This window comes from Ochotona princeps, chromosome 10 (assembly GCF_030435755.1).
Source record: "Ochotona princeps isolate mOchPri1 chromosome 10, mOchPri1.hap1, whole genome shotgun sequence".
NCBI lineage: Eukaryota > Metazoa > Chordata > Mammalia > Lagomorpha > Ochotonidae > Ochotona > Ochotona princeps.
In genome coordinates, this window is record NC_080841.1 from 1,582,715 (window position 1) to 1,602,902 (window position 20,188).

At 45.7% G+C, this 20,188-nt stretch overlaps 1 protein-coding gene across 1 annotated transcript in view; it reads left to right on the forward strand.

The window, feature by feature from the left end:
- Positions 1-20,188, forward strand: part of SWT1 (SWT1 RNA endoribonuclease homolog) — a 65,351-nt gene that overhangs the window by 19,846 nt on the left and 25,317 nt on the right. Inside the window, exons 9-12 of the mRNA XM_058669684.1 lie at positions 446-584; positions 3,517-3,665; positions 9,962-10,149; positions 12,750-12,881. Coding sequence (XP_058525667.1) covers positions 446-584; positions 3,517-3,665; positions 9,962-10,149; positions 12,750-12,881 — 608 coding nt within the window. The remainder of the gene's footprint in view (positions 1-445; positions 585-3,516; positions 3,666-9,961; positions 10,150-12,749; positions 12,882-20,188) is intronic.

Here is a 20,188-nt window from a genome sequence, read left to right on the forward strand (position 1 = left end):
GAAGTTTCTAAAACTGACATGATTTCGTGAAAACAATTTACAATGCAATTAGCACCTAAAAATTACATTTGACTTTTAATAAAGCTTTCTTTAACTTAAAAGATTTTACTGTTTTTCACATAGATATATGTAGGAATTTCTAAACAGATACTACAGATTTTATCCCCAGACAGACATGTCCTCTATCCAGTGGTTTACTCTCAAATTGCCTGCAGCAGCCAGGCTGCACCAGGCCCAGGGTGTGCACTGGGACTTCAGCCTGCGCCTCTTGCTGTGGCTGCACCTGTGCATCAAGCTAGAGGGAGGCGTACTCCCTGTGATGTGAGGTGTGGCTGTCCCAAAGCACCTCTTGCTACTACACTAGATGCCTGCCCCCTAAAAGATACTTTTAAATAATAGGAATAATAAATCCACAGATGCTAATTTTTTCCTACAAACTCTTTAGATACTGTACGTGAAACCACCATGGACTCTAATACATTTATTACGATGCTTTAAAAAACATTGGTTGGCTGTATTTGGATTAATTATGGAAAAGAATTTGCTTGTAACTATTGAGAGCATATACGAAAATCTCTGTAAAGGTAGGAGTCTTTCACTTATGTTTCTCTTTAGTGCTGCATTACAGCATTAAGTCAGGCCAGCATATCAATGTCACAGGATTTGAAGTTGAAATAAGAAAACATTGTCAGCTAGTCCTTGACTGTCAGTTCCGAGGCAGCCGGGGGACGGTGGTCATCCCAGACCCCGTGACTGTGCGGGCTGCTGTTCCTGCTGGGTCTCGATGCTGAGTAGGGCTTTAATGTCAACTCTGAAAACTTAATGCCATGGTGTATTGTCTGTTTGGGTATTCAAATATTTTCACTGCATTTTCACTGTGTATAACACATAAACTTGGAGTGCATATATATACTAATTTTAAAAATCATATATCAAGGTTTCTCTCTATTTGGACAAGGAATAGGAAAACTTTTGTTCTGGTACATATTAAAGTTTAGAATTTGAAGGGATGATAGACTCAGTGGATTGTAGACTATTTTGAACTGAACTTAAAAATTTATTTATTTTTTGCTGGAAAGTCAGATTTATAGAGAGAAGGAGAGAAGAAAGATCCTCCATCCGCTGATTCACTCCGCTAGTGGCTGCAGTGGCCAGAGCTAAACCTATCCGAAGCCAGGAGTCAGTAGCTCCTTCCAGATAACCCAAGGCTTTGGGAAAACTCAGAATTCCTGCCTTGCTCTCTCAGGTCACAAGCAAGGCACTGGATGGAAAGTGGAGTAGCCGGGACATGAACCGGTGCCCCTCTGACATGAGTCCGGCACGTTCGAGGCGAGGATTGAGCCACTAGGCTACTGCACCAGGCCCTGAGCTTTAACTTTTATGAAGCACGTGTCCAAAAAGAATGGAAAGAGTGATAGAGAACTTGACCCTTACCCCTTCACAGAGTACCTTTGAAAAAATCTTATTTGCATCTATATTCCATGAAAGGTGTAAGTCAATGTTGGTTAATGTACTTGGCACAGAAGTGAAGTTGGCACTTTGGATGCCTGCTGTCCATGGTGGACTGCCTGGTTTAGGCCCAGGCTGTCAGCTCTGACCCAGCTCACCCTGAGAAATGACCCTTTAAGATGCCTCACCTGCTTGAGTCCCTGCAGCCTACGTGGGAGACCCAGTATGAATTGAGAAACAAGCAGAATATGTCACATCCTCTCTCTCCTGTGACATATAACACAGAAGATTCTTCTTCGCTTTGGGTGTTTCTTCTAGGGCGTTTAAAGAAGGGCATGTGCCCATCATGACATCAAGCCCCGTACTGGGCTTGTCTTCTACACAACATGTAGAGACATTCTTCTGCTAGGAATATGTTAGTGATTCTTTAACGCCCATGAACTGTGTAATCTTGAGCAGGGTTAGAGTAAGAAGTGGGACGTTAAGTTAGCCTCTTACGTTTTTCTAGAACTAGACAGTGTTTTGCTTTTTGCACAGATCTGACTGATGAGAGATGGAAAGGTGAAAATGTGCTTTCTGTTACAAAGTTTGTGATCATTTTGTGCATTTTTTTGGTTCCTAATCTAGGAGAATTTGATAATTAATGTCTAGTAACATTCTAAAGTACTTTATAGTACTTAATAGTACTTTGTGCTATAAAATGATTTTTAAAAAAACATATTTGAGAGACAGACAGACATACAGATAGAGCTAATGAGCTGTGTGATTTCCCAGATGCCTGCAGTGCCGGGGCGGGCCAGGGCCAAAGCGACGAACTTCATTCGGGTTTCTCATGTGGGTTGCATCGCAGTAACTTGCGGCATCGTTTTTGCCTCCGATGCTCTACATTGGAGGGAGGCTGGAGTCAGCAGCTGGAGCTGGGTATTGAACCCAGGTGCCCTGATAGGGTGCAGTGTGGAATTCAGGTGTTTAAACAGCTAGGCCTAATCCCCACTCATTGGCTACTGTTGCAAACGGTACCCTCAGCTCAGAATTCCAAACAGTATCCTTAGAAGAATTCACAGAAAACTGCATGGAAAGTTACTAGTAACTTTCTATGATTTTTTTCCCCTTGAACATAGTAACTACTTTACCGGCTTTAATTGAGCATTAGGCTGTTGTGGAAGGGTTGGTTCTAGTTGTTATCTGTGTCCTGGGTTCCTCATTGTCATTTCGCTTTTCCTGCTTTGCTGGTAATTTTTCTGCCTCCGACTTGGGAGGTCCACCACCCTCCTCAGGTCCACGGCTGCTCTGTGGACTTCCCAAGCTGCTGCTTCTCCCCGCCCGAGGCCGGTAGCCCTCAGCTTAAAGAAAGCTACACATGCCTAGATGGCAGCAGGCCGCGTTTTCTTTCCCCTATGGATAAAGGGAAACTCGATATTGTGGAGTCAGTTATTAAAATGTTACTGAATGTAAACTTGAATTTCATTTGGGCCTTCAGGGTTTCACAGCAGGTTTTTGTATAAATGATACAGAGGAAGTCATAATTTTTTCTAACATGCAGTACAGTTGAAAAATCAGGGTTATGCTACAGTATATAATAGTCAACCTAATTTGATTTTCTTAGTTTATGATTTCTAGATTTCCTTTGATTTATAAAAAATTATGCTAGCTTTGCTTCTTGCCATGCTCACTGTCTGTTTTTTCACCAAAGTTTTGTACACGGAGATATTGTTTAATGGATTTGAAGGCAACTGCATGGATTCTGAGAGGCGCCACATGCCTGCCACCATGGAATGCAATATGTTGCCTGTTGTGTTTTTAAAGTTGAAAGCAAAAAAGTTAGTTTGGAAGTTAACCATCTTAAGCGAACTTCTGAAATCTGAAAACAGTACCCGCATCAAGTAGAAGGTTTTTGTCTATACCTGTGTGGTTGTAATTGAAATGTTTCTCAGTTTTTACTCTAGAGGGATAAATTACGAGTGGTGTGTATATTTATATGTTTCTAGATTTCTATTAATATTAGTGTTCTAAAGACATGTTTGTGTTGTATACTCATTTTTTTTCTTCCTAATTTCCTGTTGCCAGCTAATAATTCCATGGATTTTACAACGGTGAGGTTCCTGCTTCAGGATTCTAAGAGTTTGTTACATGCTTTCAGTACAAGGTCAGATTATCATGGTGTCCTTCCACAGGCGTTTGCTCAAGTAAGCAGGCTGCTCCAGACACTTGCTGAGGTGAGATGTCCTTGCTCATACCTCCAGTGTAACCTTCAGGTGAAGCGTGATCCTCTGGTGGCTGCTGACCTCCTGGAGGCGTCCAGCACGTGCCGGGGGACTCAGCGGGCAGCTCTCACCCTCCTGGAGGCGCCCAGCACGTGCCGGGGGACTCAGCGGGCAGCGGGCAGCTCTCACCCTCCTGGAGGCGCCCAGCACGTGCCGGGGGACTCAGCGGGCAGCTCTCACCCTCCTGCAGGCAGGTCCAGCACGTGCCGGGGGACTCAGCGGGCAGCGGGCAGCTCTCACCCTCCTGCAGGCAGGTCCAGCACGTGCCGGGGGACTCAGCGGGCAGCGGGCAGCTCTCACCCTCCTGCAGGCAGGTCCAGAGCAGCTGCCGGATGTCACACGACCTCATCTGTACACAGGAGGCTATGTGCTGGTGGTATTCTAGCTAGGTCAGTGGATTTCACGTGCAAAAAAGCACTTAGGATTTTTTTTGTTATAAGTTTAATTTATTTACTTCAAAGGCAGTTAAAGGAAGGGAGACAGAAAACCCATCTTCTGGCTCACACTCCAATGGTTGCAACCTCCAGAGCTGGGCCAGTTGCAAGCCAGGAACCAAGAACTTCCTTAGGCCTGCCATGGGGCACAGGGTCTGGCCTCTGCTACTCTCTGGCACACTCACAGGATGCTGGATTGAAAGTGGAGCAGCCAGGCCTTGAACTACATGACAGCATAGAATATGAAAAGTTATAATGTGTGTCAAAAGCCTGCTACTGCTATTTTTTTTTTTTTTAAAGATTTATTCATTTTATTACAAAGTCAGATATACAGAGAGGAGGAGAGACAGAGAGGAAGATCTTCCGTCTGATGATTCACTCCCCAAGTGACCGCAACAGGCCAGTGCGTGCCGATCCGATGCCGGGAACCAGGAACCTCTTCCAGGTCTCCCACGCGGGTGCAGAGTCCCAAAGCATTGGGCCGGACTCGACTGCTTTCCCAGGCCACAGGCAGGGAGCTGGATGGGAAGTGGAGCTGCCGGGATTAGAACCGGCGCCCATATGGGATCCCGGGGCTTTCAAGGCGAGGACTTTAGCCGCTAGGGCACGCCGCCGGGCCCTCTGGAACTTTTTTTAAACATGCAAAGTCAAATTGTCTAAACCCTTATTGAATTAATCTTTTACCTTTTTTAGGCACTGGTGCTGAGTAAAGTTGTTCTAGTGACTAAATCCTTACTTACCTTGAACGCACCGGGATCCCATATGGACGCCGGTTCTAATCCCGGCTGCTCCACTTCCCTTGTAACTCCCTGCGTGTGGCCTGGGAAAGCAGTGGAGGATGGCCCAAAACCTTGGGACTCTGCACCCACATGGGAGACTTGGAAGAGGTTCCTGGCTCCTGGCTTCAGTTCAGCTCTGGCTGTGTGGCCACTTGGAGAGTGAACCAGTGAATGGAGGATTTTTCTCTCTGTCTCTCCTGCTCTGTATGTGCCTTTCCAATAATGTGTATATATATATATGCATTTTTAAAGATTTATTTATATTGGAAAGTCAGATATACAGAGAGGAGGAGAGACAGAGAGGAAGATCTTCCGACCAATGGTTCACTCCCTAAGCAGCCACAACAGCTGGAGCTCAGCCAACCTGAAGCCAGGAGCCAGGAGCTCTTCCAGGTCTCCCATGCGGGTGCAGGGTCCCAAATCTTTGGGCCGTCCTCAACTGCTTTCCCAGGCCACAGGCAGGGAGCTGGATGGGAAATGGAGCTGCGGGGATTTGAACTGGTGCCCATATGGGATCCCAGTGCATACTAGGTGAGGACTTTAACCACTAGGCTACTGTGCTAGGCCCTAAATCTCTTTTTTAAAGGTAACTTCAGACTTGAGGCTGGTGTTTTGGTGTAGTGGGTTATGCCAGCTGTGATACCAGTATCCCACATGGGAGCTGGTTTGATTCTTGACTGCTCCACTTCTGAACCAGCACCCTGCTAATGTGCCTTGGGAAGTAGTGGAGGATGGCTCACATACCTGGGTCCTGCTATCCTGTGGGAGGCCTGGATGGAGTTTTAGGCTCCTGGCTTCAGCCTGGCCAACCCTGGCTGTTGCAGTTTAAAGAGTTAGCCAATAGGTGCAAGATCCATTCTCTCCTTTTCTGTATGTGTCTTTGTCTATCTGTGTCAATCTGCCTATTAAACGACTGAAATGAATTAATAAATCAAAAAAATGACCGGGGCTGGCACAGTGGCGCAGAAGTCTAACCCTTCACCCTATGACATTGGCATCCCGCATGTACGCTTGTTTGTGTCCTGGCTTCTGCACTCCTGATCCACCTCTCTGCTTATGGCCTGGGAAAGTACTAGAGGATGGCTCCAGTCCTGGGGACCCCGTGCCCGTGTGGAAGACCTGCAAGAAGCCTTTGGCTCCCAGCTTCCGATCAGCTCAGCTCTGGCCAGTGAACCAGCGTATATGGAAGATCTATCTCTTCTTGCTGTTAAGTCTTTAAAAAAGAAAAAGAGAGAGAGAGAGAGAAGGAGAAAGAAAAGAAAAAAGAAAATAGTGAATAGTGACTTCAGGGGCCCAGCACGGTAGCCTAGTGACTGAAATCTTCACCTTGCATGCCACATATGGCCCTGGTTCATATCTTGTCTGCTCTGCTTCCCTTCCAATTCTCTGCTTGTGGCCTGGGAAAGCAATTGAGAACATTCGAAGGCCTCAGGACCCTGAACCCACGTGGGAGACCCAGAAGAAGCTCCTGGCTCCTTGCTTCAGATCAGCTTAGCTCTAGCCACTGTGGCCACTTGGAGAGTGAACCAGTGAATGGAAGATCTTTCTGTCTCTCCTTCACTCTGTAAATCTGCCTTTCCAGTAATAAATAAATAAATTTTTCAAAGATTTATTTATGTTTATTGGAAAGTCAGAGTTACAGAGAGGGGAAGAGACAGGAAGATCTGTCCGCGGAGTCACTCCCCACGTGAATCAGATCCGAGCTGAGTGAGGACTTTAGCAACTAGGTTGCCGTGCTGGGCCTGATACTTATTTTTAAATTTTAATTTTAACTCTAGAAAATCCTGGGAGCTGTGTGTGTTAGAAACAACCTAAAGAAACTTAATGTCACAACTACTAAAGAAAGTGTTTGCTTCTGAAAAGCTTTTGAGAGACCAAATGGAAAGGTTAAACTAACGCTGTAGTTTCTAGATGCTCCATGGAAATAGCCAAAGGATATAGACATGCTCATTGTATAAGCCATTTGGACTGCCTCTTGCCATGGAATTCACTATATCAAAGTGATAGAATAATTAAGTCAGTTTTTTTAATAAGCTTTGGATTTCCATGTTTAAGGATCCTGATTTGGTTTTTTAGCTCTACGTAATTTAATTCTCTGATTTTTAATTTGTGTGTGTGTGACATAAGTATAGTAATCCTTGCCTTAGAATTCTCATGAAAAAGAAAGAAATCAGTGTTTGTAAAGTCCTTGGTGCGTAGCATGGAGTGTCCTCTTGCATAGTGCTGTACTAATAAGGAGTACTTGGCAGATGCTACTCTTTGATTTGCTTATCTGTTTTTATGTGCTTGAAAAGCAGAGAGAGAGAGAAGGAGAAGGACATACATTAGCGAGCTAGGGAGAGGAGATAGCTTTCACCCGCTGGACCGCTCCCCAGATGGCCGCAGTATCCAGAGCTGGGCCAGGCTGAAGCCAGCAGCCCAGAATTCCATCGGGGCTGCCCATGGGGGTTATGGGACCCTGTTACTGGGCCATCCTCTGTTGCCACCTGGGATGGCTCAGCAGGAAGTTGGCTTGGAGACAGCAGCTCTTGTGGTTTTGCCTCATTGCTGTCTCTGGTCTTTGTTTCGGACTTCTGTACTTGGTGGGTTGCTGCCCCGCTCCAGCTGATTGGTGCACTTGCTTGTAGGTGCTGGGGTGGCCCAGGAGTGAGCTCCTGCCGCCCACGCAGGAGGGTGACATTGTTTCTGACCTGTCCAGGCCCTAGCCACTGTCACCGTTTGCAGAATAAGCTAGTGCATGGACCGTGTGTCTGCTTTTCAAATAAACAAATTTTTAAAATATACACACTGCTTTTTTTTTTTTTTTTTTTTAATTACCCGGGGCAAAACATGTCTTGGCCTTCATGTATGGTAAGTTCATAATTCAGTTTTTCTTTACTATTTTTTTTAAAGATTTATTTATTTTTATTACAAAGTCAGATATACAGAGAGGAGGAGAGACAGAGAGGAAGATCTTCCGTCTGATGATTCACTCCCCAAGTGACCACAACGGCCAGTGCTGCGCCAATCCGAAGCCAGGAACCAGGAACCTCTTCCGGGTCTCCCACACGGGTGCAGAGTCCCAAGGCTTTGGGCCATCCTCGACTGCTTTCCCAGGCCACAGGCAGGGAGCTGGATGGGAAGTGGAGCTGCCGGGATTAGAACCGGCGCCCATGCGGGATCCCGGTGCATTCAAGGCGAGGACTTTAGCTGCTAGGCCACGCCACCGGACCCATAATTTTGTTTTTCTTAAGGATTATTTGAAATGCATAGTTAGAGAGAGAGAGAGAGAGAGATCCTCCATCTGCTGATTGACTCCCCGGGTGGCTCTAATGGCCAGAGCTGGGCCAGGCTGGTCTCTCACGGGGGACTTGGTCTTGCCTCTGCCGCTCTCACAAGCAGAGCTGGATGGGAAGTGGAGCCTCTTGTACTTTAAACTGGTGTCTGCACAGGAAGCTGGCACCATAGGTGGAGGCTTACGGTGCTGAGCTGTGGCACTGGGCTCACAGTTGATGGTTGATTGTAAATGGACAAGCTTGGGCTGACTCGTCTGCATTTTTCCCACCATCTCTGTGGACGAGGAGAAACCCCCTCACATCCCTGTCAGACTGCTTGAGGATGCTGTCCCTCCTCGGTGTGGCCCTTGAAGGCCTTGCCTTGCCCCGACTCCCTCACTGCGGGAAATGGGGATTCTCACAGGGATTACAGGGGCTAATAGCTGGAAATCATTACAAGTTTCTTCTCCACTTAAAAACATGTAATGAAAATATGTTGTTATTACTGGTAGCATTAGAAATCTCATTTTAAAAAATTTGATAAGCATGATGCTTTTCAAACTGAGTAAAATGTCAAATACATTCTGAAGGACTCAAGGTCACAGCTCTGAGCAGGGCCCAGCTCCCAGGAGCTGCTGAAGCCAGAGGACAGTGTGACTGCAGCACTCTGTAAGTTGCTGGTCTGGTGGCCTGTTTGACACTCAGCTTTGAATTCTTATTTCCTGTCACACACATCTGTCTCATAGTGCCTCCCACTTAATTTTTTTTTAAGATGTGTTTATTTTTATTGGAAAGTCAGATTTACAGAGAGGGGGAGAGACAAAGATCTTCCATCTGCTGGTTTACTCCCCAAGTGACCTCAATGGCCAGAGTTGAGCCATTCTGAAGCCAGGAGCTTCTTCTGGGTCTCCCACGCGGGTGCAGGGTCCCAAGGCTTTGGGTCGTCCTCGGCTGCTTTCCCAGGCCACGAGCAGGGAGCTGGATGGGAAATGGAGCTGCCGGGATATGAACCTGTGCCCGCCCATGTGGGTCCTGGGACATGCAAGGCGAGGACTTCAGGTGCTATGCTACTGTACCGGTCCCAGTGGCTCCCACTTGTAATAGTTCAGACACCCACCAGCTAAGTTTGTGTTAGTGTATATCAAAGATAGTTGGACTTGAGCCTGGGTGGGACTGCTGCTCCCAGATGCTCACATCCCATTCTGTCCCCTCCTTCTCCTCCTCTGAACTGGCCGTCATTGGAAAGGCAGTTAAGGTTATGGATGAAATTGAGGTTGGTTGGCAGCTGACCTTGAGTTATGGAGATTATTCTAGATTATCAGGTGAGCCTGTGTCATCACGAGCATCCTTAGACGTGAAGGAGGAAAGCCCGGGAAGCAGACGAGGTTGATTTGGTTGAAGCCAGCTTTGTCCGTATCTTCTCGTCGCAGCATGTGGTGACCTTGGTGCTCACCATGGCCCATGATGTCTTCTGTGTTCTCTGTACTGGCTGTGAGGTACTTGAGTGCTTGTCTCTTGCTATGTTGTTCATGTCCTCTTGTTAAAGTCCCATAATATCTGCAGAAATGTCCACATAGTATTCGAAAGTTGATACTGGCATATTAGCTAAGAAACTAGGTCATTCAAATAGATTGGAAGGATGGTTTTTATTTTGATGTGAGAGGAAAATCATTTTCTAATCTGATGCTTTCTTGGCAATGTTATAATGTAAGTAAGTGTAATCATACTTCTCCTTTTCTTGTTTCCTTGTTGTGAAGGACAGCTGTGTCTTCTGTCCCCAGGTGAAAACAAAAGTGAAGCCAAGTTCTTCAGAAAGCACGGTGAATGGAAAGCAGGAAGATGCTTGCTTGATGAAGTCTCATCACCAAGAAAGCACTGTGTTCTCAGGGTCTCATGTTCCCCAACCCAGCAGGCATCAAGAAATCTGGGCTATTCTAGAGAATGTTTGGATTTCAATATGTCAGAACAGGTACTACACATCCAAGAACTTTTAATTCTAGAATTACGTTTGCTTTTTGCAAAGATTTCCATTGTTAATGTTCATTGAACAGTTAGTGTTTAGTTTGTTGGTTTTGTATCCTAGATTACCTAACTTCAGAAAGAAGTTATTGGTAAAAAGTCATGGTCTTCGAGTTCATTTTTGTGCTGTGGAAAGTTGGTTTACAAGGCGAGGAAATGATGGACACACGTTCAGGGTTAGTGAGCAAAGAGGGTCAAGGTGCAGGAGAGAGAAAGCGCCCCTCCCCGTTCCCTGTTTTCTGGTCAGCCTGGTAAGTGGAGTGGTCACTTGATAGCACCCCCAAGTGCCAGGTGAGGGAAATGCATGCTGGGACAGTGGTCATCTGATTGACGTTTAGGCAGATGGCATTACATGGAGCAGGGAAGAATGGCCTCTGATTTCATGCTTCTAAACTAGCTCCCTGACTGTCCCAGCTCATTCCCCCTAAGAGATTTTCAGCTCCTACTCCAAGGATTGCAGAATATAAATTCATCTCATCTTCTGTGGCTACTTGCTGCTAATTAGGGGCATAGGCCTTGTGTGTACCAGGCTTGAAAGTCTCCCCGTCCCATGGGATGTATCATCTCACAAACCATAGAAAAATTTGGCAGCCGCTGATGACTGTGTCCCCCTATGGTCATTGCCATCCTGAGGAATCACTGGCCTTTTTCTGTCTTTTGAAAAGGCGTCCAAGGGTTTACACTGGTTCACAGGGACAGGTCAGTTCATCCTTCATGTGCATCTGGGCGTGATCTCCTTCCTGCCCAGGAGTCCGCGTGGAAGGCAGCTCAGCATGCCTGTTCTGATGCCGGGTGCTCACCCTGGGCTCGGTCCCTGAGGCCACAGATCGTGTTGCATCTGTGACCACTGGATAGGAAAATGCATGTTTGTTGGCAACGCCAAAGGCTGTTAGTGGAAGCCCTGCAAGTTCATTTCAAATAAAAATCCTTTGTTTCTCATTGAAAGGAGATTTACAGTGCAGGGTTGGGTAGTGCTTCAAGTTCTCATTGCTGGCTGTCCGCATCCGGTTAGCATAGAAGCCACAGTGTGTGGGTCTTCATCCTTGTTTTACATTTTGTGCACTTACTGAAAATCCAGGGCAAGTTAGCTTACCAGTTCATGTGAATTGTTCTGAGTCAGCTTTAATTGAATTCATATGTGGGCCATTGTACATTTTGATGTAGCCTAGATAATTTTGAACATAAATGTTTAAATATATACATATTGATAATGTTTGTATAACAAATAATATCATTACCATAGATCAAAAAACAGAACCATTTAATGAGGAAATTCTGCAAGAGCAGCCCAATGAGTGCGTTTGATTCAGTTTTTCGGCTCTTCATCCAGTTGAGCAGGCTTGTAGTGATCACGTGTTGTGTACAGGCTCGGTTTGGGTGTGCGTGAGAAGGGCAGAAAGTGTTTATCAGTGTTCTGGGTGTAGCAGGCACATCACATACAAGCAGGGCGGTTTTGTTGTGCCCGTACGTATTGCTTTCCTGGCACTGCTGTAACTAACTACCTCAAACTAGGTGACTTAAAATAGCTTGACTTTATTTACTTACCATTACTTCGGCCTAAAATTTGGAATCCAGCTATCTGAAATGGGGCTTCCTTCTGGAAATTCTCAGAGAGGATGTGTCCCGTGCCTGTCCTCTGCCCTCTGGTCAGTACCAGCCGCTGTTGCCCAGAGAGCTATCACTTGCTGCTACCTTTGTCTTCGCGCAGGGTAGGGCCCTCTATCCCAGTATCATCTCACTGTTTACAAAGTCTCTGATTTGAGAAAGAGAAACAGGGCTCTGCTCTGCTGGTTCATTCCCAAATTCCCTTGGGCCTCCACAGTTGCTTCCTCCCAGGAACTACATTAGCAGGCAGCTGAAGTTGGGACATGGAGGCCAGGCACTCCAGGCAGCTGAAGGTCAGGCCAAACACCTGCCCTAACTTGACTTCACGTTCCTTGTCTGGGAACTGTGCTGCGGGGAACATCCGGAGACTGGTGACAGGGTGTGCTGCTTAGTTTAAAGCCAGTCCCTCCTGATCGCTTTGCACGCTTGCTGATGATACGTAAAGCAGGCTTCATCGTGGCATGAGCATCGAGTCAGTAATTCTCTGTTTCATCAAGTGACTCATTTACTGCTTTATACTTTGTGTACCGTTGGACATTTATGGTGCTATTAATTTATCTGCTTGCTCATGAATCCCTTTTCTGCAGATTTCTAGAAGTGAAATTACTGAACTAAACATCCAGTTTTGATAGATAATTAAGTTGTTTTCCTTCCTCCTCGGGTTCCTGAGCGCTTGGGATGTAGCTTGGTGTAGTAACTTCCCTCTGTTCCCTGTGGCTTCTCCAGCAAGGCATGTTGACACAACTTCTACAGCGAAACTTTACCTTAGACCTGTGTAGTATCTGTGTCAGAGCTTTTGCATGAATGTTAGCTTGAATTTTCACCTGGCACCATTTGGAAGATGAATTATACATATTTTCTACATTAGCAATGGAAACATTGGATTCACAGTAAATATGCATGTGTACCCACAAGTAAGACTGATTTTCTTTCACTCTCCATTAGCACAGATGTGTTTCAAAGATTGGGCACAAATTCAGCTCTGAGTACTTCATCTGTAGCATCGTTAGAAGAAGCATTTCTTTATCTTCAGAAGTTAATGGCAGCTGTGAAGGACATTCTTGAAGGAATTCAGAGGTAAACTATATTAATTTAGTTTCATTCATTTTTCTTCTGTGATTACCACCTTTTCCAAAATTGTTGGGTGTTTTCCAGCAAGTTTGTAAACTAACAGCTTTTGCACTAAGGTCTTTCTTCTTCCTCTTCAAAGAATCCATAGTTCTAGTTTGTACTTCAAGACTGTTTCATCTTTTCCCATTCTAGAAAATAATTCTGTCAGAGGCTGTAAGCTTCCTGAAGAAGTTTGTTGTCTTTGCTGTGTAACTAGCGCTTGAATGGGAGCTGGCACATATGAGGCCCTGAGCATTCGTCATGGAGTGCGTTTGTTACCACATGACCACAGCCCCTTGAGGTGGAGCAAGTGTGCAGTGATGTGTTTAGCAGTTGAGAGGCAATTTTTTTAAAGAATAGAGTACATCATTTTTTAAAGATTGATTTAGTTTGTTTGACAGGCGGAATGACAGAGAAAAGGAGGAAGGAGAGCTTCATCTTCTGGTTCACCCCCACCTGACTGGGTCAGGACAAAGTCAGCAGCCGCAGCTCTTTTCTGGTTTATCACGTGGGTGAGCGGCACCTGCAGGCCTTTGGGCCAGTTTCCAGTGCCTTCCCAGGCACATGAGCAGGGAGCTAAACTGGAAGTGAAACAGCCAGGCCTCATCTGGCACTCGGCCTTGCAAAGGGCTTTACCTGCTGTGTGTGTTGCATCCCTGGCCCTGGCAACATAGCCTTACAGTGCTGTGAGACACACACACATGTGTGTATACACACACACCTACACCTTGTTCAATATTCATGCTGTAGCATTTAGAAGGTACAGCACTGAGACACGTTTGGCACAACAGTTGAGTTCATCAAGGGGCCAACATTGTGCACAGTGTACTAAGCCGCTGCTTGTGATACCAGCATTTCATATGCATCCCAGCTGCTGTGCTTCCGATCCAGCTGCCTACCAGTGTGTCGGGAAGCAGCAGAGGATGGCCCCTGGATTGGAACCGTTGCCACCACGTGGAAGACTAAGTGAGGCTCCTGCTGTTGGTTGTGCTCTGACCTGTACCTGGGTGTTGTGGCCATTTGGATGAGTAAGTCAGTGGGTAGGAGATTTTTCCTTTGTCTCTTCCTCTCTCTCTTGCAGTTCTACTTTTCCGGTAAAATAAAGAGAGTGTGTGTGTGTGTGTGTGTGTGTGTGTGTGTGTGTAGAAGTCATTAGGGTCTCCAGCATTCCCTGTCCACATGCCTCAGTTCAGGTCTTAACTACATTTCAGATAGTGGCTGCCTCCTAATGTGTACTCTGGAGACCCACAGGTGATGCTCACCTGACCCTGCTGTCCCTCGAGGAGGCAGTCAAGGAGTGTGTGCTTTGTCTTTGTCCTCTTGACTCTCAAATGAATGTATTTTGAACAGTTGAAACACAAGAGAAGTCCGAATGCCGTTGTCCCCTACCTTACTTGCTGAGAGCTGTAGTGTAGGCCCCAGTGGGTGCCTGCAGCCACACCCTCCTACACTCTGCATGTGCCATGGCTTGTCCTGGAGATTAACAGCAGCAAAAATGCAACAATTACAGTAAATTTATCATAAATTTATTATAATATAAGTTATTATGTAGCTTCTGATATAATCAAAAATGTTGTTGTCCTGTGTTATTCAACCATGTTTGACTTCAGATAACAAACTGAAAAATGTGAAACAGTGGATATGGGAGGAGTATTATAATTACAGTGCAGAACTATTGATCTTTTAGGGGTACATGCAGTGGCAGGAAAAAGGCTTTGGGAAACAGGACTTGGAGGAGAGTGTCCTGGGGCCATACAAAGCATTGTCTACTATATGGGCTCCTGTTCTTCACATAATCAGAACTTCTGTCCTTAACTGCTGTTTCTGGTCCCCCAAAAAAGCTCAATTAAAAAAACCCAAAAATTGGAAGTACTGCATTCTGTATTGCTGTCTTAGGAACTCAATCTATGTTCATTGGCATGTTAATGTCTTTATAAAGCTCTGTAGAAGAACCATTTTAAAATAGAAAACATCGGGGCAGGAGAAATCCCAGGACCTAAGGATCTGTGTCATAGAATGATGGTAATGATTTCAAAACAAATAAAAATAAAGTTAAATTTTAAAAAGTCGAAAACACAGCCACCCTGGTTGGACTCACTGAACTCTGGGATCTCCCTGCACGGGTCAGAATCCGACACTGGTCCAGACTCTGCTTGGTGATCTCGCACAGGAGGCAGGACTGGGAATGTAGACTGTATTACTCACTTGAGAGCTGAATCAAAAAGAAATCATGCTTCAGTGTGAAGACTGCTACCGTTTTATTCTTCCTTTTAAGAACATGTAATCCTCCCCATGTGTGTAGCAGCGCAATTCACAATAGCTAAGAAATGGAATCAACTCATGCCCATTGGTGGATAACAATTAGATAAAACATGGGACATGGTGCTTTGAATATTACTCAGCCATAAGAAAGAGTGAAATCTTGTCTTTGGCAGCTAAATGGATGCGATTGGAAACCATGCTTAGTGAAACAAAGCTAGTCCCTCCCATGAAGACAAATGTCTCATGTTTTGACTAGTCTGTGATAGCTAATTCAGAATGCAAAAGAACAGGTAACTCTAGGTGTGAGTGACAGTGAAGCTGTTGTGCACAATGTGGTAATTGTGTGCCCCCTGTGTACACTCCCAGGGATCAGCAGGGCTGCCTCTTGTTTGCCTGAGATTTTTTTTCCTTTGTTATTATTTTCTACTTGCCATGTGTTGTTATTGTTACCTAATAGAGTGTCAAACCTGTGAAATAAATTATCAGATGATTTTTGAAAACACATAATCTGGGCCCAGTATGGTGGCCTAGCAGCTAAAGTCCTTGCCTTGAATGCACCGGGATCTCATATGGGCCCCATGTTCACATCCTGCCAGCCCCTTTCCATCCAGCTCCCTGCCTGTGGCCTGGGAAAGCAGTCAAGGATGGCTCAAAGCCTTGGGACCCTGCACCTGTGGGAGACCTGGAAGAAGCTCTTGCCTTTAGATCGACGCAGCACGGCCGTTGCGGTCACCTGAGGAGTGAGTCATTGGACAGAAGATCTTCCTTTCTGTGTATGACTTTCCAATAAAAATGAATAAATAAAAAAACCCACATAATTCTCAGATTAAGAAACCATTAGTGGCTCTGCTATTGTTTCGCATTTTACCTGGGATCAATTATTACAGCTATCAGTCTTCATTTATAAAATAGGTATCCTGTGAAGGCACTTTAAAAAGTTTGTGGGGGGCCCGGTGGCGTGGTCTAGCGGCTAAAGTCCTCGCCTTGAAAGCCCCGGGATCCCATATGGGCGCCAGTTCTAATCCCGGCAGCTCCACTTCCCATCCAGCTCCCTGCTTGTGGCCTGGGAAAGCAGTTGAGGACGGCCCAATGCTTTGGGACACTGCACCCGCGTGGGAGACCCGGAAGAGGTTCCAGGTTCTCGGCATCGGCCCGTTGCGGCTCACTTGGGGAGTGAATCATCAGACAGAAGATCTTCCTCTCTGTCTCTCCTCCTCTGTGTATATCTGGCTGTAATAAAATGAATAAATCTTTAAAAAAAAAAAAAGTTTATGGGAATGAAATTAAATGATCATTTTTTATTTTTTTGATGAAGTTTTGAAGATCAACACACAGTTGTTCACAATACACATTTTCCATAAACTTTTTGAAGACCCGTTATGGTAGCTTTCCAGAGCATTTTTACAGGATTATTGTACTTTGAGAGTAAATTGTTGATGTTATTGTCCAAACTGGTGATTCTCAGCTTGTTGGAAAATTGTTGGAACATACAAAATCCTAGATTTTATCTAAAACTCAGTAAATGTAGAAGACAGAAATTGTGGGTTTAAGTTTTTTTAAATTTTTGTTTTAAGATTTATTTGTTTTTATTGGAAAAGCAGATTTTTACAGAGAGAAGGCAATACAGATAGAAAGATCTTTCAACTGATTCACTCCCCCAAGTGGCCACAACAGCTGGAGCTGAGTTAATCTGAAGCCAGAAGCCAAGAGCTTCTTCCAGGTCTCCCATGCAAGTGCACAGACCCAAGGCTCTGGGCCGTTCCATCCAGCAGGAATCTGGTGTAAGAACCGGCACCCATATGGGGTTCCAGAGCGTGCAAGGTGAAAATTGTGAGCCTTGATGCCAGGCCCAGAAGTTGTGTATAACAAGCTTTCCTGGGGATGTTTGGTGTTCTGTTGAGCCACCAGGAGGGGCACTGGGAATCAAGTTTGCACATCTCACCACTCATTAATTGACAGAAACTGTGACAATTGCAAGTTTTTTTCTCCATTCTTTAAATTAAACTAAATTAAAATGTGGTAGTTAATCATCGAAAAATATACTCAATTTCATACTGACTGCAAATTTATTAGCATTTCTATTGCTTGTTAAATCGCAGTTTGATTTGATTTTGAACTAGTGATTGTGAAGCCATGTCAGTCTATTTCCTTTTATCTCAGATTAAACCGTTACAATGAGATGCAATAAGAAAGCTGTCTGTTAAAGCAGAGGTTGAACTCAGAGCCTTCCTTAGGTGGCAGGGGCCCAAGGAGCCGAGTTGTGTTTTGTTACTTTTCGGGCTCTTTAGCAGCAAGTTGGATCAGAAACGGGAGAGCCAGGATTTGAACAGGCCTTCAGAAAGGGATGCTGGCGTCCTGAATGGTGCCTTGTTTCTTCTTGCTGGGGTGAGCTCTTAATCGTTGTAACCTGACCTTCATGGCCTCTTATTATTTTTCATTTAAAAGTCTTGAAATAGATGGTAGTATGATTACTTGCTTTCTCTGGTGTTCCATTTATGTAACTGTATTACTCCATCCTATCACTTGTGTGTGTGTGTGTGTGTGTGTGTGTGTCTTTAGAGGTAAATTTGAATTTCTTGTAAGGAGCATTGTACAGTGGGGTCCCTCTGTTCTCCATGTAACCCATTGACATTCGTAGTAATTATTGATAGGCAGGCTCAAGTTCCTCTTCAACCCCAGGAACTGAACTGTTTACCTCTTACATGCTACCCCACAAGCCGCCTTTATTTCTATGGATTTTTTTCTTCCCCAACCCTGTTATATTTTTAAAAAGAGAGAGAAAGAGAGAGAGAGAGAAATGCTTATTACTTGAAAGGCATAGTGGCAGAGAGAGAAAGATCTTCAATGCTGTTGAACAGATGGCAACAAAAGCTGAGGCTGGACCTGGCTGAAACCAGGAGTTGGAGCCCCTTGTGGGCATCCTACATGGTCACGGGGACTTGAGTGCTGGTGCTGTCATCTGCCACCTCTTGTGCAGTGCACGTCCTCAGGGAGCCCATGAGATGCAGGATCCCAGCCGCTGCTGACATGTGCTGGCTGACTCGGCTGAGTCAGCCGTAGTTGTTTGTGAAGGGAAGGTTTGTCCCTAGCAGCCTCCCCGTGGGGCTGTGCTGTACTCCTTGTCTTGTGTCTGTGAGTGCCGTCATGACTGAGCACGTCTGGAGTTCTTCACCCACCAGGATCACTGCAGCCTCGAGCTGGTCCCAGAGCTGACTGCTGCTGGCAGTCTGTCACTCACAGGGGCTCACTGCCCAGTGGCACACCTGGCACTTGGACACTGCGGTGCAGCTTTCCGTGCCCTCCCAGCGGACGTACAGCTGTTCATATCTTTGCCTCCAAAGCTCAGCTGGAAAGTTTTTTTAAAGATTTGTTTTATTGATTTATTGCTTATTGGAAAGTCAGATATACAGAGAGGAGAGACAGAAAGATCTTTGTCTGCTAGTTCACTCCCCAAGTGGCCGCAACAGCCGGTGCCAAGCCGATCTGAAGCCAGGAGCCTGAGCTTCTTCCAGGTCTCCCATGCAGGTGCAGGGTCCCAAGGCTTTGGGCCGTCCTTGACTGCTTTCCCAGGCCACAAGCAGGGAGCTGGGTGGAAAGGGGCCACCGGAATGTGAACATGGGGCCCATATGGGATCCTGGTGCGTTCAAGGCAAGGACTTTAGCCACTAGGCTACTATGCTGGGCCTAAGATTTCCTATCTTCTAAATTTGCCAAATTCCAGTTACAAATTTTGTTCAAAGGACTCAATTTCTATTATTATTACTAATTCTCATATGTAATTACTGTAAGCTTTCAAGATTCTGTATCTCTGAAGGAAAACCAGAACATAAATTTTTTTTTTAGTTCTCATTCTGTGTGAAAGAAAAGAGAGAAACCTTTTGCATCCAGTGACTCACTCCCCAAATGTCCACAGCAGCCAGGACAGGGTCATGCCAGAAGCAGAATCAGGAACCCAGAGCTCATCCCTGATTTTCCAGCTTAGCGGCAGAAACCCCAACACTTGGGCAATCTTCTGGTTCTCTGGATCCTGGTTCAGAAACAGGGTGGCTGATCCTTGAGCCAGGCACTGCTGTATGGGATGCTGACCGCCCCACGAGCAACTCGCTGGGAACTTAACATCTCAGTATAAGGAGCCGCACAGTTAAGATGCTCAGATCACCTGCTGGAATGTGTGGGTTCAACTCCCAGCTCTAAGCCTTGGCTGCATCTTCCTGCTAATTCAGACTCCCATAGGCAGGAGTATGTGCGGCTCCTGCCACCTGCCTGGGTGGCCGCCTGCCTGGGTGGCCGCCTGCCTGGGTGGCCGGCGTTGACCTCCCGGCTCCCCCTGGGTCAGCCTGGTTGCATTTGGAGAGTGAAGCAGCAGATAGGTGCTCTGTTCACCCGTGTCTGTCTGTCCCTCTTTGCTCTCAGATATTATTTTATGACTTTTTTCTCATCATTTTTATATAGACATTATTTCAGAATCGGGGGCTGAAGAGTATCTTCTATTTACATGACTGATTTCTCCAAATTAATTACAGAAAGCATGTGATCTTAGCTGCATCTGCTGTGCTTTGTCACTGTTAGGAATGATCCAAGGCCCGAGGCCTCCCGCCCCTGCCCTCCCATGGCTCAGTTGATGAGTTTTGACCTGACTTGTCAGGAATTGACACCACCTGCATTTATCAAGTGATACCACTTATATTTATCGTTAGCAGGATTTAATGTGGTGGTTTCTTTTTAAATTTTTTATTGGAAAGTCAGATTTATAGAGACAGAAACATCCTATCCGCTGGTTCGCTCCTCAAGTGGCCACACAACCAGAGTGGAGCTATTCAGGAGCCAGGAGCTACTTCTGGGTCTCTCACGTGGGTGCAGGGTTCCAAGGCCTTGGGCCGTCCTCAACTGCTTTCCCAGGCCACAAGCAGGGAGCTGGATGGGAAGTGGAGCAGCTGAGCTACAAACTGGCGCCCATATGGGATTCCAGCACATGCAAGGTAAGGATTTAGCCACTAGGCTTTGGTGCTGGA